Here is a 13,203-nt window from a genome sequence, read left to right as displayed (position 1 = left end):
CTTTATTCAAATCCCCAGCTCAGACAGCAGCTGATTGCCAATTATTTTATTGGCTGACGCTGCTATGACGATCGCGTCAGCCCAAACTTCAGACACGCCCTCGGTTAAGCGTTGACGCTGAAGCCCCGTGTGAAGGGACGGCAAGAAACAAGTCTGAACTGCAAGATACAAGATAAGAACATAGAGTTGTAAACATAAGTTGGTTGGACAGTTGGTTGGACGGGTGGTTGGACGAACGGTTGGACAGTTGGTTGGTTGGACGGACGGACGGTTGGACTGTTGGTTGGTTGGACGGACGGACGGTTGGACTGTTGGTTGGTTGGTAGTACAGATGGTTGGACAAACAGTTGGATGGACGGTTGGACGGAAGGTAGGTAGGTAGGTCGGTTGATTGGACTGACTGACTGGATTTACTGGAAATATTCTCCAAAATTACCAAAAAGGAATCAATAATAGTCACTTGAACACTTGAGTGGCTGTGTTTCAGCTTACATCATGCCATGTAACAGTTTTGCATGAGAAACGACTGACATTTAACTCATTAATCATTCAAATACCATCCAGTGACTTGAGGGTGAGTAAACAGATTTTTATTGATGGATGGATAAATTATCCAGTCATAAATACAGCCCTCTTCCAATATCCAAATGCCCATATCTCAGATCTGTATCCTGTGCCCATATCTCAGATCTCACAGCTGTATCCTTACAACACTGGCTTCACTGACATACACAAAACACAGAGGACACGGTGGAGGGAAAAGAAGGAATGTTAAAAAAGCATCCTTCCAGTGAACTGAGAGTGTAAGTCATTGGTAGTATCAGCTGTTGTGATGAGTAATGACTCTGACTGCAGGGAGAGCAGATGGGCTCCGTGAACATGCTGTACTGTTAGCAAAGGATCATGGGAGGACAGATGCTCTGAGTTTGGCCGTACGGCCTGCAAGCAGCTTAACTGTACAAATGCCACCCAAAACACTAAATGCACGAACTTCACCTGCGCAGCATGGTGCGTGTCCAACAGGTGTCACAGTATACTCTTATCTAGCAATTGATCTGACGTCTAATTTATTAATTTTGTGTAGAAACCTGCCTAAAAGTGAATGTAAAGCAATTTCCCTTTCCGATAAACTTTTGGTGCAAAGTTGTGACTATTTCAATTTCATACGGTTCCTTTTACAGCATTGATGATGTAATTAAAAAATGAGAAGTTAAAGAGCCCATATTATGGGTTTTTGAAAATTCCCCTCCATGTAGTGTGTAACACAGCTCTAAGTGAAGCGAAGTATCCAGCTAAGGCTTAAATCTGTAAGAATACAGTGTTTAAAACGGTTGATTCATCTATAAAAGAGTCGACTCATAGTGCTTCAAACGAGTCGCCTTGATACCGACTCATTAGGTGTTTCGCCATGACGTACGAACGAAACCAAGTTATTCACGTGCACGCGCAAACCCGGGAGATTTCAAACCTGAGGCCCCGCCCTCTGACGCAGTAACCCAGACACACACACACACCCACAAACACACGCACACCCACAAACACACGCACACAAACATGCCGGTCGATTGAAGTCACACTGCAGATGGATATATTGAGTCTCTACCCAAAGATGAAACATCAGCATTATAACCAAGCAGTTGGAAACTTCTGGAAGCTACATGCTACAAAGAATACTTCACCTGAGTTTGTTAAAGGAAGGATCAGTAAAGAGTAACTGATGGACGTCAGGATGGGTTTCTTCCATTTCTCAAGTGTAAGTACGTGCGGTTAAAGTTGTTGCCTCGTTTACTCTAGCTTGCAAATGTATTTAGTTTTGATTTGTTACTTGTAACCGCGTGTACTGTATCAGGTTAACTGGATATTTTATCTTATCGCGTGCAAAGTCACGTTAAAAACGCGACGCGTGCTGTTTGTTTATGGAGCTCCGTGCTAGAGTTCTGCTCCCGCGATTTATTCGGAATAAATTTCCGAATAAATCGCGGGAGCGGTCGGTAACGGGTTTAATTTGGGACGGGAGCGGGCTGTCTAGCAATATCACGGATATTGCTATGCGAATTAGAAAGAGAGAGTCTGCGTGGTGCTTGTGTGTGTGTTAGTGCGCACGCGCGCGTATGAGAGAGAGAGAGAGAGCGAACGAACGAACGACAGCTTGGCTGTCTGGACTGTATACTGGGTGATTTTTGGTTGTGTTCTCCGCTCTAGCGGGACCGGGCGCGGCGGGCAGAAAACGGAGCGGGTTCTCAGGCTAAAACCTGGCGGGTGCGGGCGGAAGCGGGAGCGTTGTCATCCGGAGGTGTGTGTGTGTGTGTTTTTGTGTGTGTGTGGTATGGCCAGTACACGACTGTCTCCTTCGTTCGGTTATCCGTGGCACTATCCACTCGCCATAGTGTGGCAGCTAAAATCCACGTCTATACTATCGAGCGTGTATGAACTGTGATTACTTTTTAAATTGCTGATTAGCTATTGGCCATTTCCCTCTCTGACTGAAGGCAGTCGACCAATCGCGACAGACTGTCATCGGTCCAATCAGCGCAGATTAGCTTCGCGCTAAGGAGGGGTTTGGGAACAAATGAATCACTGGACGATTCATACAGGAGTCGCTGGGATAATTAGGTAAAAATAAATGCAGATTATAAGACCATGAAAGTGTTTTTTGACCTTGCATGCATATTAAACTGTTGTTGGAGACCCTTACAACCAGGATATGACCCTATTTCATGTATAATATGGGCTCTTTAAATAGACTTAAGCATTCTTTTAATTGTTCGATTATAAAACGAGATGAAAAACGGTTTAGACGCAAGCGCCGTTAGGAGCAGGCAAGTGCAGAAACTCCATTAAAATACTGAGGTAAAAATATTTTCCATATTTTAAAGACATTTTGCGAAACAACGTAATTTAATGCAGTGCTTCTTGTACATTCTGAGACATATCATATATCAATTAGGCAGTGAAGATCACTGATTTTGTAACCACATACAGTTCACCGGAAGAGACTGAACTGAGTTACTCAAAATTCCTCCATCTTGCATTTACCCTATAATTAAGGTTCAATTAAGGCAATATTTGAATACATAATATATTACTGATGCTGAAAAAGATTTATTAGTTAAGAGAAAAAAGGAGACAATGATCTCTGCCCTTGCCAAGATCTATCTCACAGAACTACTGTGATTCTGCAGCAGCCGTTCGTATGTTCTTGCTTAAAGGTCAACTGCAGTGTCTTGCAACACGCAGGATTATTTAATGCACTGATCTAATTTTAAGTCCAACAGAAAGGCAGGGTGAGACATATTGAGCAGTTACTCCATTTTTTTTTAAAGGGCTTCATTTTTTGTCTATTTACAAGAAGCAAAATTTCTCTAAGACCTTTCAGGTCAAAATGTGTTCAGATCATTTTATATACCCTGTCAAAATGTCCATTTGCAGGGTTCAACGCTAAGGATTTTTTCTACTGGTCCGATCGGGCATGTGGTTTAGATTTTTACTTGCCCTGCCAAAATTTTCACTGGCCCCACCACAAAAAAAAAGGGAAGTTAATAGCTATTTTTTAGCCACATATTTTAAATAATGTGTCAAAAATAAAGTCTGTAAATATTGAATTTCAATACTTAAAAAACAATTGTAAATATAAGTGTTATGCAAACAAAAAGAGCAGTATAGAAAATGTGGAGGTACTTTATTGTAGTTTAAAATCATTTAACAAAAAGTGGCTGACTTCTCAAACTGACGGCAAACTATGCATAACATCACTCCATTTTTATTTTGTCGTGTTGTTGCCACGTAAATGTCTACTTCCAAGACGTTAGAGACAGACATTTTATGATGTTGCCGCCATGTTGCTGTTTCTACGCTTTACTGGTTGTTACCAGGTTACAAAAAAATAAAAAATAGCATGGTTAAATCAATCATATGAGACGAATCGCAATATGTTGTTTACGACATTACAGAGAGGGTAGCATTTAAAGACTTAAAAGCACAAGCTTAAAATGGATGCAATTGACAAATAATCGCAGACAAATTAAATGTTAGTGACAAGGCAGCACTGTCCCAATCGGGCCAGTAATGATCCGGTCTAATGTCCCAAGTGTCTCTCACACTGGCCCTGGGCCACCGGGCAGTCCTTATTGTTGAGCCCTGATTTGTGGGTCAGAGGCAATTGTAGCACCTGTACCTTTAAATTAAAACAAGCTGGTGTTTTCCCCGCCCACTCTTTTTTTGCTCATCTACTCGCTGCAGATTTGACAGGAAGCCCACCAAACTGATACATATGCTATTGTATAGAGATCCTTATAGCTAAATTATTGTTAAAAAAACCTGATTTAAGGTGGCATGGTGGCGCAGTGAGAAGCGCTATCGCCTCACAGCAAGGAGGTTGCTGGTTTGAGCCTCGGCTGGGTCAGTTACCCGTGTTCGCATGGGTATCCTCCGGGTGCTCCGGCTTCCTCCCCAAGTCCAAAAACATGCACTATAGATGAATTGGGTAAGATAAATTATCTGTAAAGTAGGTATGTGAATGAGAGTGTATGGGTGTTTGCCAGTGATGGGTTGCAGCCGGAAGGGCATCCCTTGTGTAAAACATATGTTGGATAAGTTGGCGGTTCATTCCGCTGTGGTGACCCCTGATTATAAAGGGACTAACCCGAAAAGAAAATGAATGAATGAAACCTGATTTATCATCCGCAAACCGAGACTCCTGTTGTGTGATTGAAGAGTCAAGTGTATGAATTACATAGCTCAGAAAGTATAGGTTGAAAATGCTATAACTTATACAACTTACTGCTTTTTAAAGTGCAGTTAGATCACAGAGAGTTGGAACTGATCTTTTAATCAGTTTCTTTGCAAATCCTAGTCACGTTTATAGGTGGTAATATTGAGACATGGCAATACATGCCTGTCAATCAGTGAGCTGGAAAAACCACAGTGCTACGATATGATATGTTAAGTCTCATGCTGTGTTCACACCAGATGCAGGACACACGAATAAATCACGTTTTGCACATGTTAATAGACATGCAAACGTTTCGAGTTTACTGGCTGCATTCGCGCGTCAAATTCACCTCATGGGCAGGGCTTCTGTCTGCCCAGAGACTTTAGCTTCAATGCTAAACGGCTTTTATTTATTTAATGCTAAACATGGATTTTATTGAGCAAATAGCTGTGTTTATGTGCTTTAGGATGGCTAAAAACAGCGTATATATTCCTGTGGCGCTGTGTCTGGGTCTACTAGAACCTGTCAGAAGTGCACCCGGGTTTGTGAGTTCATCAACTCCTCCAGAAACTGTACCTGAATGATGGAGACTTTCAGCGGTACTTCCGACTGAGCCGAGCCCAGTTTGATGCACTGTTCCAGCAAGAGAATTCCCTCTCGGGGCACCAACAACAGTCGCTACGTCATAATCACTCCCCTACATGTGCAAGCCCATGATTAGTTAATGCGGCACGAATGTCCGATGAACGTCCGATTTTCGACCTTCTTGAGCGATTTGCACGAAACGCGGTAAGTTTGTTAAATGCGCAAAATGCTCAACTCACGCTGCTTCATTGGTGCCACCTTGATACTGCGTATCATGCCGCAGGATGTCTATTCACGTCTTTGCATTGACTTAACATTAGGGGTGTCACGATTTCGATTTTTAATCGAAATCGATCGAAATTTATGCTCAATTTCGATTATCGAATCAAAAAATAGAATCGTCGATGCTGCCACGCCCCCATGTCACGTCAGCTTGGCTTGCCAAGCGGGAAAAAAACAGGCTTGTTGAAGTGCTTGTTAAACTGCAGAAGCAGGAGACCCGTCGACAGAACTTAAACCCTCTCCTCTTTCAATGAAGACGCCGGTGTGTAAGCATTTTGGATTTCCAGTGAGTTATGTTGACAACGTTCGTGTTGTCGACAAAAAAAAACAGTTTTGCAAGCTCTGCTATGTACGTATTACATACGGTTCATCCGATAGACAACACCGGCATGGTGATCCTCCGCCCGCCCCCGTTGCAAATCCGCTCGCGAAAAGTACACACTCAGGCCCTGTTGACACTGTCTTTGTACACGCTCGAGACAGCAGGTCCAGGCAGTCAGAGGACTGCTTCAATCTTTCACTCACTTGTACTTAGTCATTTTAGCGAACACCTCAGATACTGTTGGCTGGTTCCTGTTGGTTGTGCGTCTTTTTTACCGCCGCCATTATAACGACACAGATCACTGCCTATTCACGAGTCCCGCAGAAAAAAGTGATTGACAGGTGGTAATTATGCGTGTATCTTGCCTTTATTCATTTACTGTATGATTTGTTTATGGGTAAAACAAAGACCATGCAGGTCAGGTAGTTTAAACGGTAGGCTACAAATAGTTAATTGGTCATTAATTAATTAATTATTCATAATCGAAAATCGAATCGAATCGTGCCTTTAGAATCGAAAATGTAATCGAATCGAGGATTTGGAGGATCGTGACACCTTTACTTAACATGTAAATCATCACTCGCGCTTGAAGCTTTATCCACATCTGATGTGAACGCAGCATCAAAATCAGTGGGATCTGGACCGTATTTTATTGAAATTAAATAAAAAGAAACTTGTTGTATAACTCCAATACGACATTTCTAACTAGTGATCAACAGTTATGGTTTTTTTTTAAAAGCTATGCCGATGCTAATATCTTGTAGATATATCGTATCTACCACTATTTCAAATTCCGACCCTACCATCCAAATGTTTTAATTATTTATTTATTTACACATAATCTTTTTTTACCAGGGCCCATTTTCAGTGTCCACACTGTGACTCGACAATGGCATTTTCAACTTTATCCACTTTGGAGTGTTTTCAAAGATACATTTTTGTTGCCAAAAGCATCTGTTTGGTGAAGATGGAAGGCCAAAATGGATAACAAAAAATAATTGTGTGCAAGCATTGTTTTACACTTGTAACCATGACTGCACATCTGCAGCGCCATCACCCAGCAATATCACTGTCTGAAGGCAGAATAGCAGAGAAGGTAATAAAGTCCTCCAAATAGCAACAATCCCTCGCTGAATCTTTCAAGCAAACATAACCCACTGGTTCCGAGAGACACATAAAAATAACAAAGGCAGTGCGGGTGTTTATTGCTAAAGATTTGCAGCCGTTTTCAGTGATTGGAGATGTGGGCTTTTGTCATTTTATAAAAAGCACTCGATCCGCGTTACCACAGTCTCGCATTTTTTCAGCACCGAGATAATTAAGATGGTTTATTTATGTTTACTGAAGTACAAATATGTTTATTTTTAATATGTTAAGTTATCTTTATTAACTTCACATGTATGCTTATATTCGAAGTGTAGGATTTTATGTGTTCCCAAGTTCGTACATGGGCTACCAGCAGCTGTGAGATTTCAGTGGTAATTTTGTTTTATACAATACACTAGGAACTAGTGTACTTTTCTTGGCTTTTAAGTAAAACAAAATGAGTAGTGCAATAAATATATATTTTTTTCTCCTTAACCTCTTACTGTTCTTATTGCCTATAGAATAAAAAAAATAAACACATGTCAAGCCATAAGAACCGAACTGGAAACATGTAATGAACTGTGGGCTAACTGTATTTTTGCATCCCTAGTTCCGAGCGTATCACATGCTGGCCCCGGGCCATCAGGCAGTCCTTATCATTGAGCCCTGAAGGGATTTTAAGCATTTATGAGTTTCTTTATCATGTTGAACACAATAGAAGATAGTTTGAAGAAAACTGAAAACCTAAGAAACTTCTAAAGTTTGGTGACACGTTAGTAAATGATGACAGAAATTTCAGCTTTGGATGAAGTTTGTTAAACTATAATTCTAAGCAACATTTTAATGTCTGTTTTTTTTTTATGAGCAACACAAACCAATGGTAAAGCTCAAATATCAACCTCTAAATGTTTTAACTTAGTTACATTTTTAGTCACTACTTTTTTACCCATACATATGAATTACCACGCAGGAGTTCATTGAAGATCAGTTCAAAACAATGCTTTCAATCATGAAGAATGCATTAAATTGTGCATTAAAGCATTAAAAATTGACAGTAGAATTATATAATGTTATCAAATATAATTCTGTTTTAAATAAATGTATTATACACTGTTATTACACTTTTTTTCTACACGTTTGATAGTGCAGTGATGTTCAACAGAAAACGCTTTTCAGTGTGTGAATTAATATATGATAATGTCACTTTTTTTTTTTTTACAAATGTTCAACCAAAAATAACTGCAATAGTATTCAGTAGTTCCTGCCAGGCAGTGAAGTGAATCTCCAGATGATTATTGTCCAGATTACCATCTGCAGGTCTGACCTGAATTAATAACAAAAGCATAATGTCTCTTTTGGACAACAAGTTTCTTTTATTTTATGAGTTAGTTCCTTGTAACACAATCTACATTATAAACACTCATTCAAAACAAACACACCCGGATGTAAAAATATACAGTAAACACCTTAACTAAACTGTCCATACTTTATCCTTTTGGTTCACAAAAAGCTAGAAATAATCCTATTTAAATACACAATACCTATGTCTATCTACATTTTACAGCATCCATGACAGTAAAACTGCTGTGTGCACATATAGTTTAATAGCGTGCACATGTAGTATATAACAATCTAGGGCTGCGAAATTTATTGCAAAAATAAACCCGCGATAGTAGTATATGCATATATATATATATATATATATATATATATATATATATATATATATATATATATATATATATATATATATATATATTAGTATGTTTCTTTTCGACTTAGTCCCTTTATTAATCTGGGGTCGCCACAGGGGAATGAACCTCAAAATTATCCAGCATATGTTTTACGCAGTGGATGTTTTTCCAGCTGCAACCCAATACTTGGAAACACCCATTCACACTCATTCACACACATACACTACGGACAATTTAGCCTATCCAATAGGGGATATGCCGAGCTAGTGCTGTTCCCATGCTGATACACTTCCAGTGACCTGTTATTGTGAACTTTTTTCCATTTAATACGGTTCCTTATACAGCATCGATGTTGTAATGTCATTAAAATACATTCAGTTAAATAAACTAGCATTTATTTAGTTGCTCAAGCGTAAAACGAGACAAAAAGCCGTTTACTCGCACGCGCCCGTCATTGGCAGGCTAACGCAGAAGCTCCATTGAATATACTGGGGTAAAATAAATGCTCATATTATAAAGATATGGCGGGGGAAAGGTAATTTAATGCAGTGCTTCTTGTACAATCTGAGACCCACTTTAAATCGGATATCACTCAGCTAGTGGAGATCGCTGATGTTTAAAGAAAACAGACGCACTGGATTTTGCATTGGCATTCAATTCGCTGGAAGCGCTTAACCCAGGTTACTGGCAAATTAAAAGTCCTATTAGCATGCTTCGGCATATACCCCATTCACCTGTACCACATGTCTTTGGACTTGTGGGGGAAACCGGATCTCCCGGAGGAAACCTACGCGAACACAGGGAGAACAAGCAAACTCCACACAGAAACGCTCGCTGACCGAGTCGCTGTGGCGACCCCAGATTAGTAAATGGACTAAGCCGAAAAGAAAATGAATAAATGAAAGAATATAAATATATACATGTATGTTTATTTACATTTATAAATTAAACATTTAATTAATTAGGCAAATTAGACATAAATATAAATATGCATGTAAATATTTTAGTTTATACACACACACACACAATTTGTCTACACAATGAGTGCACATTCATTACGTAAATACAAACTTTTATTTTGGAAGTGATTAATGGCCAAAACAGCTGCACGAATCTGATGGATAATGATGCTGAAGTGATGCTAATAATGATGCAGTCGTCAATACTGGTAGGCTATAAAATGCTGACAGGCAGCCAGATTATTTGGGATTCGACATACAGCTTCTGTTTACCTCAGAAAAGGGCATGAAAGCCAACACAGTGTCCTGCCACACTGCACCGGGACGTGTCGCGCATACAGTCACAGTGGGATGATGATGATGATGATGGTGATCACGAACTGACCAACACGCAGCACAACTCAAACACGTGCACCGTAATCTGTTTATATGCAAATTTTGCGCTTATATATATATATATATATATATATATATATATATATATATATATATATATATATATATATATATAAAATATATATATATATATATATATATATATATATATATATATATATATATATATATATATATATGAAACAGTCACTCAGCGTTATGATGTGCAATAAAGTAGACATTCATATTGCCCTCAAACAACCGTGTTCGAGTGCGCAGCTAATTTTATTTCAGTAGTATCGATATTTCAGGCACAATGGCACACATTCCATTCCACGCCCTGCCGAGATATTTAAAAACTTAAATCCTCGTCTTGGTGACCTGAATAGCATGTTGTACATTAGCGACTGTAGTACCGCCATAATTACAACATACAGCAGCGTTCAGCTGATCTAGAAATCAAGCATGTCTTACTTACATGAAGAAGGCAGGGAAGCACATGTATAACCAGGCGAATATGGACGGCGATGACCAGTATCACTATACATTCGCTATGACCTACTTTCCTCTCGCTCTAATAACTAGCGGACCACTAACCTACTTATTCGGCCAATGGCAGTCCAGGGTGGACTAAGCGCTGACTCCTTCGTCCAATCAGAAAAAGCTTGTTGTTTTCATCAGCCAATGAGGACACTCAATGAGAAAGCGGAGCCAATGGAAATTCGCCTAATTCTTGCAGCCTTTCTAATAACAGTAAACAAAACAGGGCTAACTTAGTGCTTCCTAAACAAAGCTACATTCTTGTGTGTGTGACCGGCTGATTATTTCTGATTATGTTTATGCTAAGGCTCATAGGTCAGGCATTCTGTTATTTTTAGTGTTAAGGAAAATATATTAAATATAATAATATCACAATCCTAAGCTTATCTTATTTTAAACAATCCATTTGTTCATTCATTTTCTTTTAGGCTAGTCCCTTATAATGGGGTCGCCCCAGCGGAATGCACCGCCATCTTAAACAATTAAATATTAAATAAATAAACGCAAAATAATGCATGCTTTCACATTGCTTTCTTTAAAAAGTATCTAAATAATACATTATTATTTAGTAAAGTGGAACCAGATTATCATATATTGCACTTAGCTTTATAAAATAAACAAATAATTTGTTATAATCTTTTTGATAGATGTTATTATAACTGAAGAAAAATACCATTCGGTATTCAAATGAAATAATACGTTCGTCTATAATAATGTTGGCTTGTGTTATGCTGGATGTACAGTATCAGCAGTCGAAATTTTATAACAGGTGTTATGAAACAGCACAAACAATCGCTTACATGCGCTGCCCGCTGGAGGGCGCCATAACACTGACATTTTGGAATCGCCAAGAGAATTTAGGCTGAAGTTTGATTGTTTTTTAAGTCCGGAAATTAAAATGCTGTCATTCTGTATCTAATTATTAATGCGAGATATACTTCTTTACCTAATTTTCTCCCCTGAAGGAGTGGGTTGTTGATGTACAAGCTGTGACTCTGCTAACAAAGAAAGCTAAAGAATGTTCATCTTCTCAACAACCATTCATTAAACCGACTTTAAGTCGGATTAGTGTCATCTTATTTATTACACTGTGTAAATGTACAGTATATCACCCAATACATGACACAGAGAGTGTGTAAACATCTGTTCATTTTGCCAGAAGACTCACGGTGAGCAGCAAATCTTTGTGAATTACTAAGTAAAAAGAAAAAAGGTCATTAATCACTATTTAATTTAAATTACTTTTCTAAATGCTTTGTCTGAAAACAAATTTTATTTAGCCGATCAATAAATAATTATGGGGCGGCGCAGTGGTGCAGTTGCTAACGCCGTTTCCTCAGTAGCTGGTTCAAGCTGTGGCTGGGCCAGTTGGCCTTTCTGTGTGGAGTTTGCATGTTCTCCCAGTGTTGGCGTGGGCGTCCTCCGGGTGCTCCAGTTTCCCCAACATGTCTAAAGACATGCACTGTAGGTGAATTGGTGAAGGTAAATTGTCCATATATGAATGTGAATGAGTGTGTATGGGTGTTTCCCAGTGATGGGTTGCAGCTGGAAAGGCATCCGCTGTGTAAATCATATGTTAGGTTGGCGGTTCATTCCGCTGTGGCAACCCCGGATTAATAAAGGGACTAAGCTGAAAAGAAAATGAATGCATACATCGTTTTATTACTTGATATAGGCAATAGAAATAAACTCTTTTAATTCTTCACATTTGGCTTCAAAAAGATTCTTTTAGCCTTATAATAAATGTATACAAAAGAAAAGTTAACGTTTAAATTAAAACATGAGACTTTTCCAAATAATGAGACCGTAATTTTTGTAGATACTGTACCATATATATAATAAGCCAACTGGTTGTTCCAGAACAGAGTAACTGGGTGGACGGGCAGACGCCGCTTGTACTTTTAGGGGGCACACTTTAACATACATCACAAACTACCTAAAGAATTAGTCCAAGTCAATTTTTTGTCATGCATCACTCTGCAGTCTTCATTACCAAGCTCATTAAATAACTTCAACTCAAATTAATCTTCCATGTTAATTTATTTGACAAGTAACTTTGTATTTTATAGTAGTATAACATAGTATAACACATTCATTTTCAACATTCAAGTATACATCAAGGTACATTTTTGCACTTGTAAACTTTAACAAATACAGTTGAGGTCCTTTTTTTATCCCCCTGCTAGTAAAAAAAAAAAGAATGCGGTGGCACAGTGGGTAGCACGTTCGCCTCATAGCAAGAAGGCCGCTGGTTCGAGCCTCGTCTGGGTCAATTGGCATTTCTGTGTGGAGTTTGCATGTTCTCCCCGTGTTTGCGTGGATTTCCTCTGGGTCCAAATACATGCGGTATAGGTGAATTGGCTATGCTAAAAATTGTTCGTGAATGAGTGTGTATGGAGGTTTCCTAGTTATGGGTTGCAGCTGGAAGGGCACTGCCTAAAACATATGATGGATAAATTGGCGGTTCATTCCGCGGTGGCGACCCCAGATTAATAAAGGGACTGTGCTGAATAGAAAATGAATGAATGAATAATTTAAAAAACAACGTTTCCCAAGTGATCTTTACCAAACCGAGGAAATTTCATGTAGAGTATAGTACTTCCTAAAAAACAAAAATCTTTTTTCTGAAGTAGAATAAGATTCTTCCTT

The 13,203-nt window shown here is 39.0% G+C and overlaps 1 protein-coding gene across 3 annotated transcripts in view; it reads right to left on the bottom strand.

The window, feature by feature from the left end:
• bmal1b (basic helix-loop-helix ARNT like 1b) overlaps nt 1-10,590 on the bottom strand; it is a 58,625-nt gene extending 48,035 nt beyond the window's left edge. For all 3 annotated transcript variants that reach the window (XR_012382317.1, XM_005166616.6, XM_009303573.5), the window contains exon 1: nt 10,493-10,590. Coding sequence is in view for 2 of the 3 variants with exons in the window: in XM_005166616.6 (XP_005166673.1) it covers nt 10,493-10,515 (23 nt within the window). In the remaining variant the exon portion in view is untranslated. The remainder of the gene's footprint in view (nt 1-10,492) is intronic.
• Nucleotides 10,591-13,203: the final 2,613 nt, after the last annotated feature.

This window comes from Danio rerio, chromosome 7 (assembly GCF_049306965.1).
Source record: "Danio rerio strain Tuebingen ecotype United States chromosome 7, GRCz12tu, whole genome shotgun sequence".
NCBI lineage: Eukaryota > Metazoa > Chordata > Actinopteri > Cypriniformes > Danionidae > Danio > Danio rerio.
Note: the sequence above shows the minus strand (reverse complement) of the source record. Positions and strands in the feature narration are given on the sequence as shown.